The sequence below is a fragment of the Aotus nancymaae genome, unplaced genomic scaffold (assembly GCF_030222135.1).
Source record: "Aotus nancymaae isolate 86718 unplaced genomic scaffold, 86718_ANA_hifiasm-v0.15.2.pri h1tg000059l, whole genome shotgun sequence".
Taxonomy (NCBI): Eukaryota; Metazoa; Chordata; class Mammalia; order Primates; family Aotidae; genus Aotus; species Aotus nancymaae.
Genome location: NW_026988473.1, coordinates 15,177,632 through 15,195,970, shown reverse-complemented (window position 1 = coordinate 15,195,970; position 18,339 = coordinate 15,177,632). Strand labels below are relative to the sequence as shown.

Genomic DNA, 18,339 nt, shown 5'->3' with positions numbered 1-18,339 from the left:
CTGTCCGATTCGTCACTCCCAAAAAGAGGTGGCTGGAACAATTAGTTCCGCTTTACTAGATACTCGAATCCCTGGTGGACCTCCGGAATCCTAGGTTCGTACTTCTTTCGGACAGAATTCTGCCTCCCCAGTACTCCCAAATTCCCCGTCCTTTGCACCAATGAGGTCTGACTCTGAGGCTTCTTTCCTGAGAAGAAATGTGGAAGTCCATGACTGTTTCCTGGAGGAGCTGAGAAGAGGACGTTCACTTCCGGAGGAGGAGGCTTTCTGACCCGGAATGGAGGAGGCAGAGGAGCTGCTCTTGGAGGGGAAGAAGGCGCCGCAGCTTGGTGAGTGACCTGCGATGTCTGCGACCCTCAGCCTTAGCCCAGATGGATCTGACACTCTAAGGTCAATTCTCTCCTCAGTCTCCTCTCCTCCCGATCCCAGGATCCTCCGGTGCCCTCAGAGTCGCTGGGGCCTTCTGAAGAGCCTTTGAGCCCCCTCAAACCTTTCAGGGCCCGCTTAGAGCCCTCAACCATCCCTCGGGCTCCGCAGGCCCACATGGACCTGCGGTTTCCTCCCACACCTTTCTCCACCCCACGCCTTCTTGGGCGGCTCCCTCACCGTCTTCCCTTCTCCCTGCAGCCCCTGAGCCGCGCCTGGGCCTGGACTTAGGATGGAACCCCTCCGGAGAAGGCTGTGCGCCGAGCCTCAAGGACGTCCCACCCAGGCCGAGCCGAGCCCTCTTCGCTTTAAAGAGCCTCCCCCGGGGCTTGGCCCTTGGCCCCTCACGTGCCAGGGAACAGCGCTTGGGGGTCTGGTGTGTCGGGGAGCCCCTGCAGCCCGGCCTGTTCTGGGGGCCGCTGGAAGAGGAGTCTGTCTCCGAGGAGAAGGGCAAGGGAGTCAAGCCACGGCCGGAGGAGGTATTGAAATATATAGAGTGGCTGCTCTCCGCCATTGAAAATGTAGGGAGGTTTGGACATTTCTAAACAGCTCTTCAGTTCGAAGAAAGAGGGTATTTCAAGAGATAGGAGATGGTCTTGTCCCTTCTCTCCAGACTGTCTCCTCCTCTCAGCAGTAGTAGTTAAGGAATCGAGATTTGAAAAGTTGTTGAAAGCTGGGTTCGTATAGTGTCAGCAGTGACGAAGGTCAAGATCTAAGGTTTTTGGAATTAAGAAATCATGGGATCAAATTCCAGCCTTGTCACCTAACTCGTTAAATTACGTGCCTCATTTAAGTCAACTGTGAAACAAAGCAATGGCTCTCTTGGGATTAAATAGTGCAGATAAAGGGTTTCACTGCACAAGATTACAGGTGTCTGCCACCACACCCAGCTAATTTTTGTATTTTTAGTAGAGACAGGGTTTCACCATGTTGGTCAGGCTGGTCTCAAACTCCTGGCCTCAAGTAACCCACCTGCCTGGACCTCCCAAAGTGCTGGGATTACAGATGTGAGCCACCGTGCCTGGCCCAATAAGTACCATTTTAAAAAGCTGGTGTTCCTTATTAGTTTTTCTGTTTAGTACTCACTGGAAGACAGTAATGTGTTCAATTTAGTAATTCTGCACACCCTTGGAAGGGAGGTAAGGAGACAGACTTTTTGGTCTTTATTGAATGAAGAATCAGACAGCACTCTCCTGTTAGAGGTAGAACCAGAGGCTTCTAACCTTCCAGAAGTTTCATCTTAAATTTGTCCCAGGAAGGTTTCAAAATCTGTTTGTTTTTTTTCCCCCTACCCGACCCCTTCAAACACATTTGAGAAGGACTTTTGTTGGTTTATTTCAGAACCTGTCATTAGGCCCATGGGGAGATGTGCATGCCTGTGAGCAGAGTTCTGGCTGGACTAGGTAAGTTAGAGGAGAGTGTGTCATGAATACTTGTTCCTTTGAGGCTTTCTGTTGTGGCTTGGGTTGGAACCCAATGCTGACTCTCATTCCCTACCCAGTGTTCTTTTGCAGTGAATGTTCCAAAGGCATGACGTCCTTTAGGACTCAGATGCCTGGGGACTGGGGCTTTCAGGGAACACCACTTGACTAGTGAGCATCTCCTAGGTGGCTCTTACTTTGCTTTGCAGCTTGGTGCAGCAGGGCAGGCTGGAGAGTGAGGGAAATGTGGCCCCAGTGCGGATCAGCGAGCGGCTCCATCTGCAGGTGTACCAGGTGGTGCTGCCCGGCTTTGAGCTGCTGCTGTGGCCCCGGCCTTCCTCTGAGGACCCAAGTCTCGCCCAGCCCGGGCTGGACAGACAGGCAGCTGTAGCAGTGGTGACAGAAGTGGAGTCTGCTGTACAGCAGGAAGTGGCCTCCCCCGGAGAGGATGCAGCAGAACCTTGCACAGGTATGTGTCAAATAAATGCTGGTTCCTCAGCAATTTCCCCACCAAAACAACCTGTTGATAAGACAAAGCAGAGTTCGTGGCTCATTGCGGTAAGGAAGGATGCTACAGAGTCTTAGTAGCTTTTTTTTTTTTTTTTTAAGACGGAGTCTCACTCTGTTGCCCAGGCTGGGGTGTAGTGACGCCATCTCAGCTCGCTGCAACCCGCCTCCCAGGTTCAAGCAATTCTTCTGCCTCAGTCTCCTGCATAGCTGGGATTACAGGTGCATGCCACCACACCTGGCTAATTTTTGTATTTTTAGTAGAGACAGGATTTCACCAGGGTGGCCAGGCTGGTCTTGAACTCCTGACCTTGTGATCCACACACCTCGGCCTCCCAAGGTGCTGGAATTACAGGCTTGAGCCACCGCACCTGGCCCTTAGTAACTTTTCAAAATCTGATTTAAGGTGGATCGTTCAACATGGGATAGGAAGGTGGACATTGATTAGTATTGGGTAAGGATTATGACTGAATGGCTTAGGGTTGGTAGATACAGCAAGGCTAGAATTTTCAGGCAAGGGACAGTCTTGGACTATAAATTGTCATTCAGTGCTTTCTGTTGAGGAGTGATGAGTCTGTTCTTTGGAATAACAATACAGGTGTTTGCAACCTTCACCTTCCTAAGAGCTTCCTGGAAGAGTAAGGAAGAGAGTAAGCTTCATACGTACAGGGTTTTCAGCCTCACATGTTTCTTCTCTCTAGTGTGGGGGTTCTTTTATTTTACAGATGAACTAGGGTGGGAAAGGGGTCTTTCTTTTTTTGAGACTGAGTCTCGCTGTTATCAGCCCGGGCTGGAGTGCAGTAGTACAATCTCAGCTCACTGCAACCTCCGCCTCCCGGGTTCTAGCAATTCTCCTGCCTCAGCCTCTGGAGTAGCTGAGATTACAGGCACCTGCAACCACTCCTGGCTATTTTTGCATATTTAGTAGAGATGAGGTTTCACCATGTTGGCCAGGCTGGTCTTGAACTTCTGACCTCAGGGGATCCATTCACCTTGGCCTCCCAAAGTGCTGGGATTATAGGCCAGAGCCACCACCCCTGGCGTTTTTTTTTGAGATGAAGTTTCATTCTTGTTGCCCAGGCTGGAGGGCAATGGCATAGTCTCAGCTTACTGCAGCCCTCCCTTCCTGGGTTCAAGCGATTCTCCTGCCTCAGCCTTCCAAGTAGCTGGGATTACAGGTGTGCGCCACTATGCCCTGCTAATTTTTTTTGTATTTTTAGTAGAGACGGGGTTTCACCATGGTAGCCAGGCTGGTCTTGAACTCCTGACCTCAAGTGATCTGCCTGTCTCGGCCTCCCAAAGTGCTTGGATTACAGGCATGAGCCACCATGCCTGGCTGGAAGGGGGTCTTGAATCACATCCTAAATATGTATCTCCAGAGGGTGAACAAGGGGATCCTTCATCTGGGATGGTGTTACTCTAGTGATGATCCAGGTGGCTGGGGCACCACAGCTCTCAGGAGTATTTCTCCAGGAGGCACCTACGGCTGGACAGGATGATGAATGGAGTAGGCACCCCATGCTTTAGGGAAGGGATTGATATCATTGCTCCTTCAGAGGCTCAGGGACTGGGTAGGAGAAAACATCTGTTCCTGTAATTCTCTGGTAACACCACCTGCATTGAAGCTCCCTAACCCCAGCACCCCATCCTTGCCTTGCAGATCCTGGTTCACAGTCACCCCCTGACAACCAAGCAGAGAGTGTGGTGAGCCCTGGACTTCAGTTCCCCACCCAGGACCAACTTTCCAAGGATAGCCAGCCACTCGGCCCCTTGCTTCAGGATGGTAACGTGGATGAGGAATACCCACCCCAGGCACAGATTCCACCTGAACTTCAGAGCAACTCGGCTACCCAGCAGGACCCAGATGGCAGTGAAGCCAGTTTCTCATCTTCTGCCAGGGGCACCCAGCTGCATGCCTACCTAGCCAAGAAGTTACCCAGCTCCAGTGATCAGTGCCCACCCAGAGCAAAGACCCCAGAGCCTGGAGCCCAGCAGCCTGGCTTCCCTGCACTCTCCCGGAGCCCTCCTTGCCCAGCAGGAAGCTCCCCAAAGCAGGGGCGACGGTACCGGTGTGGGGAGTGTGGCAAGGCATTTCTGCAGCTGTGCCACCTAAAGAAGCACGCGTTTGTGCACACAGGCCACAAGCCCTTTCTTTGTACTGAGTGTGGCAAGAGTTACAGTTCAGAGGAAAGCTTCAAAGCTCACACACTGGGCCACCGCGGGGTGCGGCCCTTCCCCTGCCCACAGTGTGACAAGGCCTATGGCACCCGGCGAGACCTCAAAGAGCACCAGGTGGTACATTCAGGTGCCCGGCCCTTTGCTTGTGACCAGTGTGGCAAGGCCTTTGCCCGCCGGCCCTCCCTGCGGCTGCATCACAAGACCCACCAGGTGCCAGCTGCCCCTGCCCCTTGCCCGTGCCCTGTGTGTGGGCGGCCCCTGGCCAACCAGGGCTCCCTGCGGAACCATATGAGGCTCCATACAGGAGAAAAGCCCTTCCTGTGCCCGCACTGTGGCCGGGCGTTCCGCCAGCGGGGCAACCTACGTGGGCACTTGCGGCTCCACACTGGGGAGCGTCCTTACCGCTGCCCACACTGTGCAGATGCCTTCCCCCAGCTGCCTGAACTGCGGCGCCATCTCATCTCCCACACCGGGGAGGCCCACTTGTGTCCTGTGTGTGGCAAGGCTCTCCGAGACCCCCACACGCTCCGAGCTCATGAGCGCCTGCACTCCGGAGAGAGGCCCTTTCCCTGTCCCCAGTGTGGCCGTGCTTACACGCTGGCCACCAAGCTGCGGCGCCACCTCAAATCTCACTTGGCGGACAAACCCTACCGCTGCCCCACCTGTGGCATGGGCTACACCCTCCTGCAGAGCCTCAGGCGGCACCAGCTCAGTCACCGGCCCGAGGCGCCCTCTGGCCCACCCTCTGTGCCTTCTGCTGCTTCTGAGCCCACTGTGATGCTCCTGCAGGCTGAGCCACAACTGATGGACACACACAGAGAGCAGGACGTCTCCCCTGTCAGGGATGTTGTGGAGGTCACTATTTCAGAGAGCCGGGAGAAGTGCTTCGTGGTGCCAGAGGAGCCGGGCGCCGCCCCCAGCCTGGTGCTAATTCATAAGGACCTGGGCTTCAGCGCCTGGGCAGAGGTGGTAGAGGTGGAGACAGGCACCTGACGCCTTCGCCTTCTGACACGGCTCCATAAAGCCCTGTGCTTTCTCACTGTGTGTCTGCATCTTCTTTCTTGGGGTTGCCTGGTAGGGATTAGAGTCTACTGTGAGAGACAGGTCAAGGACTTCCCTTCCTGCTTAGGAACCACCAAATCGTGTTCCAAGCCTACTAGGTGAGACCTCTTCTGAAGTAGAGATCTTTGTGCTGGCATCAGTAGAGCTTGCTCTGCCTCCCTCCCTGGGAACGCTGCAGGGTGCGTGCTGCTGCAGGCACCCAGTGAGGCAGTGGTCGTTGGCAGCGCTACTGCTGCCTGAGTGCTTCACGCTGGGATGGTCACACCTATGGAGCTCCTTGAGGACCGGCACTTCAATTTGGAAGCAAATTGAATGGCTTTTAACACTGAACACCTTGGGATGTGGCTAGGGCCAGATCTGTGCCCTCTGTGTGCCTGGTCTAAAGGCAGCCCTGTTCAGGGAAGGACGTATTTTGCATCTACTGTGACCTGGACTGTGCTAGGTACTGGGACACAGCTATGAACTTGGCAGTCAGAGGCAGTACCCTTTACTGATCCACCTATGCCAGGGGCAGGGAGGCAGAAATCAATGAAAGTTGAAAGGGGCAGAGCTGGGTACTGTGAACTTGTTTAACAGGGCAATTTAATGTTGCCTGGGATGCCAGGGAAGACGTCCCCAAAAAGGATAATGCTCAGCCCTTACTGTGGGCCGGTGCTTTATATAATCCTCATAACAACCCTGTGAGGTAGGAGGAGTGGTTTTTTTTTTTTCCTACAGATCAGGAAACCGAGGAGCAAAGAGCTTTAAGTATCCTGCCCCAGGTCACGGTGCTATGAGTGGGTTGAGATTCCAGCCCACAGAACCTTGCGCTGGAGTCAGACTCTTCGCCGCTGCCCCATGTTTCAGTTGTGGCTTGATGGACGTGGAGGTGGGAGGGGAGGTGGTGAGAGACTGGTAGGTCTGAGTTACTAGGACCAGCATGGCCAGGCCGGGGGAAACACAAAGAGGGAGGAGGGCTAGATCACACAGGACCACGGGTCAGGAGTTTGGACTTCATTTTCAGGACATTGAAGAGCACTTTGAAGGGTTTTGAACAGGATAACAGAATCAAAATTGGATTTGAAAAGACAGCTAGGAAATGGATTGGAAAGCAAAGTGCAGTTGTGGGTAAGTCAATTAGGAGTCTGCAGGGTGGCTGGGAATAGGGTGGTAGCTGTGGACATGCAGGGACGTGGAATCATTCATCCAGCAGATGTTTACTAAGTGCTTCCTGAATGCAAGTTGTTAGGGATGTAGTGACTGTCGTTGCTGTGTTCACATAGCTCACCTAGTGTGGAAAGAAAGATGACAAATTCATGTCAGATGATAAAAGTGTTGAACGTTTTAAAAGTAATGCAGGGTGGCCAGGTGCTGTGGCTCATGCCTGTAATCCCAAATCTCTGGGAGGCCAAGATGGGAGGATCACTTGAGCCCAGGAGTTCAAGACCAGCCTGGGCAACATAGTCAGGAGTGGTGACATGCACTTGTGGTCTCAGCTACTCAGGAAGCTCATGGAGGAGGATTGCCTGAGCCCAGGAGGTTGAGTCTGCAGTGAGCCGTGATCAAGCCACTGTACTGTGGCTGGGGTGACGAATGGGAGTGGGATTTACATACAGAAGGCAGTCAGCAAAGGCCTCTAAGAGCAAGGCTTAAGCAGAGGCTTGAATAATAGGAGAATGTTGGGGAGGAGCTGGATTCTGAGCGGGGCACAGTGAGGACAAGCCCAGTGTGGACAGCAGGAGCCGGGAGATCAAGACAGCACGGGAGGCAATGAGGTCAGAGAGGCACTGCGGAGGCCGGGGTTAGGGCTGTGGGTGGGTGGATATGTGTTCCCGGAGACACAAGTGACACAATTCAAACAGTGGAAAAGAGGGAGATCTGACTCAAGTTTTCTTTTCCTTTTTTAAAAATTTTTATTGTTTTTTGAGGGGGAGCAGAGATCAGGGGACCCTCGTAACTAGGTTCTGCCAAAGCCCTGCCCACTTTTTTTTTTTTTTTGAGATGGAGATTTGCTCTGTCTCCAGACTGGAGTGAAGTGGCGTAATCTTGGCTCACTGCAACATCCACCCCCTGGGTTCAAGTGATCCTCCCACCTCAGCCTTCTGACTAGCTGGGATTATAGGTGTCCACCACCATGCCTGGCTAATTTTTGTATTTTTAGTAGAGACGGGGTTTCACTATGTTGACCAGGCTGGTCTTGAACTCCTGACCTCAGGTGATCCACCCACCTGCCTCGGCCTCCCAAAATGCTGAGATTATAGGCATGAGGCACCACGCCCGGCCTCAAGGTTTCTAAAGTAGGTAAGTAGGTATCGGTGGGACCTGGGATAATTATGATTTGGGTTTGGGATGAATTCTGAGTTTGAAGTGCCTGTGGGAGGGACCACAGATAAGCAATTGGAAATACTTACAAGCCTGGGGAGGAAAGTTGGGGTTAGAGGGAGCATCATAGGAGTCCCTACCAAATAGGGGGTCACTGGGGCTGGGGGAGCCGGGGGAGAATCCTGTAGGGGACGAGGGAAAACTTCCCTTTGCTCTCTGAAGATTTGCTGAAAAAGTGACAAAAGGCAGATTAATAAGCAAATTAATAGAAAAGGCATACAGACACGTTAGTGTGCACAGCAGTCTTACAAAATGTATGATCTCGAAGAAATGATCACATGGTTGACACCTTTATACCGTTTTGAGGGGGCTCAGAGCAGGGCCCAGAACAGTTTATGGTGGTGAATCAGGAAATGGTGGCAAGACAGGTGGTGAGAGGGAGAGAAGAGAAGGCCTGGCCAGCAAAGAGGGTCTCAGGATGTAAATGAAATGTCAAAATGTAGCAGCCATCAGAAGGGATAAATGTTTCCATCAGACCTTTAAAGGCGTCAGACTTGGCTGGGCATGATGGCTCACACCTGTAATTCTAGAACTTTGGGAGGCCAAGGCAGGAGGATTGCTTGAACTCAGGGGTTGGAGACCAGCCTGGCAAACCCCGGCACCACTATAAACATTAGCTGGGTGTGGTGGTGCGCGCCTGTGATCCCAGCTACTGGGGAGGCTGAGGCATGAGAATCACTTGAACCTGGGAGGCAGAGTCTGTAGTGAGTCAAGATCGCACCACTGCACTCCAGTCTGAGTGACAGAGGAAAACTGTCTCAAAAAAAAATTTCCATCTTAAAGGTGTCAGACTCAGACTCGCGGTTAATCTTTTCTAGATCTGGACAAGGGAGGGCTCAGAGAAGGCCTGGCTGCATCCAAGTAGTGTTTTTGTTGTTGTTTGTTTGTTTTGAGAGGCAGTCTCTCTCTCTCGTTGCCGAGGCTGGAGTGCAATGTCACGATCTTGGCTACTGCAACTTTCACCTCCCGGGTTCAAGTGATTCTGCCTCAGCCTCCCGAGCAGCTGGGATTACAGGTGCCTGCCACCACGCCTGGCTAACTTTTTGTATTTTTAGTAGAAACAGGTTTCACCATGTTGGCCAGGCTGGTCTTGAACTCCTGATCTCAAGTGATCTGCCCACCTCAGCCTCACAAAGTGCTGGGATTCCTGCACCCGGCTCCCTTCAGTTTTCTCTGCAGATGCCAGTCTCCCCCGACACAGGACAGTTTTTCAGCTATTGTATTTCCAGCCTTCCTGAATAGCCATCTTCAGCTATATCAAAGAATTATATTGTGGGGTGAAATATTTTGGTTTTCTTCAATACAGAGAGAAGGGAGAAAGACCAAGGCCAGGGTGATCCAGTGCTTCAGGTTCAGTGACAGGAGGTAGGCTCATCAGGGGACACTACAAACAGCACCCAATGGAAGAGAAAAACCTACAAAGTGCGTGCCATTGAAGCTGATGGAAGAGTTTCATCAAGGGGGATGTGGTCAGCAACGTCCATTGCTATTAAGAGAGCTGAAGTTTCTGGAAGGCACTGGCAAGCTGAGGGAGAGCTGGGGGAAGCCAAATGGAATTCCCTTGAGGGGCAGGAGGCAAGAGAGATGGAAAAAACAGACTTGCTTGTTTTATGCCTCTACTGTCCTGCAAAATAGGAATTGTGGTCCCTGTTTTACAGGTAAAGAAGCTAAGGCTCAGAGAGGACGCCAAGATCACACCATCAGTCAGAGGCAAAGCCAGGATTTTTTTTTTTTTTTTTTGAGACCCCGTCTCACTCTGTAGCGCAGGTTGAAGTGCAGCGATCTCCTCGGCTCACTCCACCTCCTCTTCCCAGGTTCAAGCGATTCTCCTGCTTCAGCCTCCTGAGTAGCTGGGATTACAGGTGTGCGCCAACATGCCTGGCTAATTTTTGTAGTTTTAGTAGAGATGGAGTTTTGTTTTGTTTTGTTTTGTTTGAGACAGAGTTTTCGCACTTGTCGCTCAGGCTGGAGTACAATGGCATGATCTCGGCTCACTGCAACCTCCACCTCCCAGGTTCAAGCGATTCTCCTGTCTCAGCCTCCTGGTAGCTGGGATTACAGGTGTGTACTACCATGCCCAGCTAATTTTTTGTATTTTTAATAGAGACAGGTTTCACCATGTTGACCAGGCTGGTCTCAAACTCCCAACCTCAGGTAATCCACCCACCTTGACCTCCTAAAGTGCTGGGATTACAGGCGTGAGTCCCTGCGCCTGGGCAATAGAGATGGAGTTTTGCCATGTTGGCCAGGCTGGTCTCCAACCCCTGATCTCAAGTGATCTGTGTGCCTCTGTCTCCCAATGTGCTGGGATTACAGGCATGAGCCACCATGCCCAGCTGAAAGCCAGTATTCTAATGCGGGTGGTTTTCTGGCTTCCCGGCATTTGACCACGATGTCACAGGCATCCCTGTGCCTCCTGGTTTGCCACTGATATTAACCCAGTTGCCTGCCCAATCCGAATAACTTCTTGGCAAAGCATAAGCCTAAAATTGTCCAAGGAGCGGGAGGACAGCAGGAAATCGTGGTGATCTGTGAAGAGAAAGGCCACACCATCCGAAGCCTGAGAGACAACAGCTAAGATTAGTTTTTAGTCAGCTACCCTGTGACTTGGAGCCTACACGACTTCTTTTCAGCTCCTGACTCAGGCAGGGCCACTTCCACTCACGACTGCTCAGCAGTATCTGGCTAGTGTTTTAAGCATCCTGGGGACACGCTCCTTGCTTGAAATTGAATTGTGCAGGGAGTGGGGATGCTTTGGGCTCTTGGGGAGGCCTGCCAACACCCTACATACCCCCAAGCCAACAGCTGGGATGCTCACACTCCCTTTCTACATTGCCACACAGATGGAGAATTTTTTCTCCATTAAAGCCGTCCCTGATACATAGCAAGGTCAGAACAGAGCCAACAGATTCAAAGGCAGGTGGTTCAGGAGTCTGCTCTGCCAACAGGCATAGCTCAAGTGAGAATGGGCATTACACAGCACCACCCAAGCTCCTCATGTTACAGTTACCCAGAGAAAACAGAGGCCTCAACACAAGTCATTTGCCAAGATCAGGAGACCAGTCAGCAGCAGAACCAGGACAGAATTCAGGCCTTCTGACTCGAAGTTAGTGCTCTTCCAGCTCAAATAAAAGGCAGACCATTCTTGGAAAGACTAATCACTGGAGTATTTTTTTCACTGAGGAAATATTTTCAGGAGTTCAAGGCTACAGTGAGCTATGATTTTACCACTGCATTCTAGCCTGGGCAACACAGCAAGACACTGTCTCTAAATATATATTTGTTTCCCTCTGATTTCAATATAATTTTATTTTATTTATTTTTGATTATTTTTTGAGGCAGATTTTTTTTTTTTTTTTTTTTGGTAGACACAGTCTTGCTCTATCCCTTAGTCTGGAGTGCAGTGGCACTTAGCTCACTGCAACCTCTGCCTCCGGGGTTCAAGCAATTCTTCTGCCTCAGCCTCCCGAGTAGCTGGGATTACAGGCACCTGCCACCATGCCCGGCTAATTTTTGTATTTTTAGTATAGATGAGGTTTCACTATGTTAACCAGGCTGGTCTTGAACCCGATCTCAGGTGATCCACCTGCCTTGGCCTCCCAAAGTGCTGGGATTACAGGTGTGAGCGACCATGCCCGGACTGGTTTTTTGGGGTTTTTATTAGAGACGGGGTTTTAACATCTTGGCCAGGCTGGTTTTGAACTTCTGACCTCAAGTGATCCACCTGCCTCAGCCTCCCAAAGTGTTAGGATTACAGGTGTGAGCCACTGTGCCGGCCTATTTATTTTATTATTATTTTTGAGACAGTCTCACTCTGTCACCCAGGATGGAGTGCTGTGGCACGATCTTGGCTCACTGCAACCTCTGCCTCCCAGGTTCAAGCAAGTCTCCTGCTTCAGCCTCCTGAGTAACTGGGATTACAGGTGCGTGCCATCATCCCCAGCCAATTTGGATATTTTTAGTAGAAAATACCAATTTTGGTATTTTCACCGTGTTGGCCAGGCTGGTCTCTAGCTCCTGACCTCAAGTGAGCCACCCTCCTTGGCCTCCCAAAGTGTTGGGATTACAGGCATGCGCCACTGCACCTGACCATAATATAATTTGTATTAATTATAATGTTGAAAGTCCCTTTATTCCACGCTTCTCCTCTCCTTCACTCCTGATAAGGTCATTTTTAATGATTTTGTGTAATACTGAATTTGGATGCTTCTCCTTGCTATAGGGCAGGGACACTAAGAGGATGTTGCTGGAGCCTTTTCACAGATGCAAGTCAGTCCACACAGTGTCTACAGCTGCTGAGCCCAAAATCAGAAATCGAGGGCCCGTCGAGGCTCTTCTGTCCTGATGTGCAACTTTACTAGTGCAAGAAGAATCTTAGAATAAAAAGCGGATACTGTTCAGAGACCTTTGGACCCGGCAAGTCATCACAGATCATAAAGAGTTCCACCTTTAGACATATTGAGATTGGGTTGGGGTTCTGACCTTGACTAGCTACATCAACTTGGGCAAGTCACTTTGCTTCTCTGTGCCTCAGTTTCCTCATCGATAAAATGGGGATAAATATAGTACCTACCTCATAAGTCTTACCTACCTGGTACATGGTGAGCAATTACTAAATTGTAGGCCTAGTGTCTGTAATCTCAGTGCTTTTGGAGAAGAAGGTAGGGGAATCACTTGAAGCCAGGAGTTAGAGACCAGCCTGACCAACATAGTGAGACTGTGTTTCTATTAAATAATTAAAAAAACTTAGCCAGGCATGGTGGTGCGTGCCTGTAGTCCCAGCTACTTGGGAGGCTGAGTCAAGAGGATTGCTTGAGTCGAGGAGTTCAAGGTTGCAGTAAGCTATGATTGCACCACTGCACTCCAGCCTGGGTGACAGCATGACCCTGTCTCTAAACATATAAAATTAGGCAGTGTGCAGTGGCTTATGCCTGTAATCCAGCACTTTGGGAGGCCGAGGCGGGCAGATCACTTTGAGCTCAGGAGTTTGAGACCAGCCTGGGCAACATGGTGAAACCCTGTATCTACTAAAAATACAAAAATTAGCTAGGCAAGGTGGTGTGCGCCTGTAATCCCAGCTATTGGGGAGGCTGAGGCAGGAGAATTGCTTGAACCCAAGCTACTGGGGAGGCAGAGGTTGCAGTGAGCCAAGATTGTGCCACTTCACTCCAGCCCGGGTGACACAGTGAGACTCCATCTGAATAAATAAATACATAAAAATATAAAATTTTTAAAAAATTAATAAAACAAGCTGGGCATGGTGGCACATGCCTGTATTCCCAGCTACTCAGGAGGCTGCGGTGGGAGGATCACCTGAGCCAGGAGTTCAAGGCTACAGTAAACTATGATCATGCCACCACACTCCAGCCTGCTACACTCCAGCTTGGGCAACAGTGTGCTCCCCCATCCCAAAGTAAAATAAAATAAAAATAAATTTACTAAATTGTACTTAATAGTATTGTCATCAGTCTTCCTAAATAGGAAGACAAGCAAAATTAAGGGACTTCACATGTGTCCTTAGGTATAGTTGTTTGGGGCAGGCCAGCCTCACCCACACAATAGTTCTCTACCTTAGGTGCGTGTTCTCTGGCTCAGCTTTATGGTCCAGTGAGGTCGTACTCTACCAGAATGTCAGGGGACAAGGATTGTGAGAGGGGAAAGTGTTGGTCTAAAGCAGGAGTCTGGGTTTCCATCCTGACTCTACTACCAATTCTGCATGACCGTCCCCACTCCATTTCCTCCATGACCACATAGAGACGGGGCAGTTGAATGAAATGGTTCCCAATCTTGGGAACCATTTGCTAACATCTTTGTCTTTTATGGATCCCATATTTAAAAAGATTTTTCCTAAATAGAAATGGACTTACTCATACTTTTCTTTTTTTGAGAACGAGTCTCACTCAGTCACCCAGGCTGGAGTGCAGTGGTGCAATCTCCGCTCACAGCAACCTTCGCCTCCTGGGTTCAAATGTTTCTCCTGCCTCAGCCTCCCAAGTAGCTGGAATTATAGGCGCTCATCACCACACCTGGCTAATTTTTTTTTTTTTTTTGTATTGTAGAGACAGAATGTCACCACGTTGGCCAGGCGGATTTCAAACTCATGACCTCAAGCTATCTGCTCACCTGGGCCTCCTAAAGTGCTGATATTACAGGTGTGAGTCATCATACCCAGCCAACTTACATTTTCTAGTCAAAATAGAAAACTGCTTAAGTCACTGTCTCCAGAAGAGCAAAACAAAAAAAGAAATGAAAAAAGAAAAAAATGGAAAACTGCTGATTAAATTGAGAAAAACATAAGATTATTAACCACCAAAAGAGAAAAAATTTCAGCCAAAAGGGAAAAAATTTCATTTTTATCTTAAGGCAAATTCACAGTTTTTGAGGTTTTAACAAAATATATGCAGAAAGACAAGGCCGCCCTTTAGAACATACACACAGCCCTAGGCTTGCAAACAGCTGGATTTAATAATATCTGGTCTTCCTTTGAGCCCTAAAATTCTCTAACATTGTCTTGGAATATTATTTTACTGTTTTCAGTGGTTATAGAGCTTTGCCTTACACTTTAGCATTGGTCTTTACCCATGATTTTGTTTGATGCTAACTGGTTGAGCAGAAATGCACCCCCTGCCCCCAGCTTTGTTATGGCCTTGCTCTTAGAGGGAAAGAGTATTTGCTTTAAGGCCGAGTTCGTGGCTCACACCTGTAATCCCAGCACTTTGGAAGGCTGAGGCGGGCAGATCACCTGAGTCAGGAGTTGGAGATCAGCCTGGCCAGCATGGTAAAATCCTGTCTCTACCAAAAATACAAAAACTATTTGGGTATGGTAGTGCACACCTGTAATCCCAGCTACTCAGGAGGCTGAGGCAAGTAAATTGCTTGAACCTGGGAGGTGGAGGTTGTGATGAGCCGAGATCTTGCCACTGTATTCCAGCCTGGGAAACAGAGCAAGATTCCATCTCACAAAAAAAAAAAAAAAAAGAGTATCTGCTTCAAGTGTGCAGGCATGTGTTTGTGCTGAAAGGCAGGAATACCAAACTTGGCTGTATGGTACCAACTGGGGCCAGGAGAGTTCCAAGGAGAATGAACGGTTTCTGCAGGCTGGGGGCGCATATCAGACCCTGAAGACTAAGCATGTGCCGGGTCACTTGGTCCTGCACCCATGGTGGTGCATTAAATACCTAACCTATATTTAAGTGTTTTCATTTGTCCAAAAAATGTCTTTTTTTTTCGAGTCAGAGTCTTGCTCTGTCACCCAGGCTGGAGTGCAATGGCACAATCTCAGCTAACTGCAGCTTCCACCTCCTTGGTTCGAGCGATTCTCCTGTCTCAGCCTCCCAAATAGCTGGGATTACAGGCATGCGCTACCATGCCCAGCTAATTTTTGTATTTTTAGTAGAGATGGGGTGTCTCCATGTTGGCCAGGGTGGTCTTGAACTCTTGTCCTCAGGTGATCAACCCGCCTCAGCCTCCCAAAGTGTTGGGATTACAGGTGTGAGCCACCACACGCGGCTCACTTGTCCCTTCTTAAAATGAGTTGGTTATTTGTAAGCTGCTGATTTCTTTGGGACATTGTCTCCATAAACTTTTCATAAAGCATGAATGATTCCACCATTCTTCCACCAAAGCTTCACCATGAAGTTGTTTGTTCTTGCTTCAATTTTAGCAGATTTCATCTTGCTCTGATAGAGGCTCACTTCAAACTGATGTCTTATCTTTCTTAGTGCCTCAAACTACATCCTGTTCACTCATGTTATAGCAAGTTAGTATGAGTTTATTATGGTGCAAAAATTTTTTTTAATCTATGCAGTTTTTTTCATAATACACATTTTCCATGAAATTTTTGAAGACTCCTTGTAGATGTCTGTTGTTTAAATCACCCAGTTTACAGTATATATATATTTTGTTGAGATGAAGTCTTGCTCTATCACCCAGGCTGGAGGGCAGTGGTGCAATCTCGGCTTACTGCAACCTCACCTCTTTGGTTCAAGTGATTCTCCTGCCTCAGCCTCCCGATAGCTGGGATTACAGGTGCATGCCACCACGCCCAACTAATTTTTGCATTTTTAGTAAAGACATGGTTTCACCATGTGGGACAGGCTGGTCTCAAACCAATGACTTTGTGATTGGCTTGCCTTGGCCTCCCAAAGTGCTGGGATAACAGGCATGAGCCACAGCTTGGCCTACAGTAATTTTTATAGCAGCCCATGCTAAGATAGCCATGTATGGACATAAGAATGTCATATACTCAGCAGGCCCACAACTGTGAGTAAAAGTCTGCAAAGAGGCCAGGTGCAGTGGCTCATGCCTATGATCCCAGCACTTTGGGAGGCCATGGCGGGCGGATCACCTGAGGTCAGGGGTTCAAGATCAGCCTGACCAACATGGTGAAACTCCATCTCTACTAAAAATACAAAAAATAGCTGGGCATGGTGGTGGGGTGGGCCATTGCACTCCAGCCTGGGCAACAGAGCGAGACTCCATCTCAAAAAAAAAAAGTCTGCAAAGAGGCCAGTGTTATCTCAAACTTATTTAATTTTTTCAACAATACCTTTGTGAGGTGAATGTTGTTATAATTCTGATTTTACAGATGGTGATACCAAGCACTGGACTCCTAAACCAGTGCTCGCTCGCTTGCTCTCTTTTTTTTTTTTTTTTAACAAAGTCTCACTCTGTCGCCCAGGCTGCAGTGCAGTGACTCGATTTCAGCTCACTGTACCCTCTGCCTCCTGGGGTCAAGCAATTCTCATGCCTCAGCCTCCCAAATAGCTGGAATTATAGGTGGCCTAGGCCTCAGCCTCCCGAGTAGCTGGGATTATAAGTGGCCCAGGTGGGCAGATCATGAGGTCAGGAGTTTGAGACTAGCCTGGACAACATGGTGAAACCCCATCATTACTAAAAATACAAAAATTAGCCAGGCGTGGCAGTCCATGCCTATAATGCCTACTCAGGGGCTGACAAGAGACTTGCTTGAACCCAGGAGGTGGAGGTTTCAGTGAGCCGAGATTGCACCACTGCACTCCAGCCTGGGCAATAGAGTGAGACTCTGTCTCAAACAAACAAACAAACATACACTTACATTATGACCCAGCAAATCCACTCCTAGGCATATACCGCAACAGAAATAAGTGCTTATTTACCCCTGAAGATTTGTACTAGAATATTCATAGAAGCACTCTTCACAATAACCCCAAACTGAAAACATATCCAAACCCCCATCAACAGGTGAACAGCACATAAAATGTGCTATGTTCATTCAGTGACAGACCACAAAGCATTAGGAGAAAGGAACTCCTGACATGGACAGCATGCATGAATCTTAGAAACATGTTGAGCAGGCCAGGCACGGTGGCTTACGCCTGTAATTCCAGCACTTTGGGAGGCCGAGGTGGGTGGATCACCTGAGGTCCGGAGTTTGAGAGCAGCCTGGTCAACGTGGCAAAACCCTGTCTCTACTAAAAATACAAAAATAATCCCAGCTACTTGGGAGGCTGAGGCAGGACAATCACTTGAACAAGCGAGATGAAATTTGCAGTGAGCCGAGATTCTTCCACTGCACTCCAGCCTGGGTGACAGAGCGAGACTCTATGTCCAAAAAAAAAAAAAGAATCACGGTCTCACTCCATTACCCAGGCTAGAGTGCAGTAGTGCGATCATAGCTCACTGCAGCCTGGAACTCCTGGGCTTAAATGATCCTCCCACCTCGGACATCAGGCGTGTATCACCATTCCCAGCTAATTTTTCATTTTTTTTTGGTAGAGAGTCTCGCTATGTTGCCCAGGCTGTTCTCAAACTCCTGGCCTCAAGCAATCCTGCCACGTTGGCCTCCCCAAGTGTTGGGATTACAGGTGTGAGCCACTGTGCCTGGCCTAAAAAAAAAAAAAAAAAAAAATATATATATATATATATATATATATATATATGAATGTATAAGAAATGGGCCTCCCAGGAATTAAGGTCTTTGTGGGAGTCCTGGTCTCCAGTTTTCTGCCAACGCTCCCTCTTCCCATACCGTGCATGACCTGGTCCAGACCCCCAACAGTCAGGCCCAAAGGGCAGGTGAGGCGAGCACTTGTGCCTTCTGGTGTTCCTGCTCTTTGTCCCTCTGTCCTACTTAGACCCAAGACTAATATTTGCCTTTTGTACTGCAAACAGGGAATGGAGGAGGGACAGGAGTAGGGCTGGGCAGAGGAGGGCAGGGTAGGACCAGAAGCCTTGCTAGGCCTGGCCTGGGGCAGGCAGGCAGGGAGAGGGAGGGCCCTGTAGTGGAGACCCAGGGATTTGGACTAGCCCCTGTTCCGGGACAGGTGCAGGTCCTGGGAAGTGACAGAAGATAGACCAAAGGCCCAAGAATCCCTGGACCTGACTCCTCCTCCCAGGCAGCTGC

The 18,339-nt window shown here is 49.5% G+C and overlaps 1 protein-coding gene across 1 annotated transcript; it reads left to right on the top strand.

Annotated features, from left to right (window-relative positions):
- Positions 1 to 47: 47 nt before the first annotated feature.
- ZNF408 (zinc finger protein 408) lies at positions 48 to 5,571 on the top strand. The gene is made up of 6 exons (XM_064364970.1): positions 48 to 94; positions 196 to 329; positions 628 to 905; positions 1,768 to 1,829; positions 2,057 to 2,316; positions 4,015 to 5,571. The coding sequence occupies exons 2-6, from the start codon at positions 278 to 280 to the stop codon at positions 5,523 to 5,525; spliced, it is 2,163 nt and encodes a 720-aa protein (XP_064221040.1). The 5' UTR covers positions 48 to 94; positions 196 to 277; the 3' UTR covers positions 5,526 to 5,571.
- Positions 5,572 to 18,339: the final 12,768 nt, after the last annotated feature.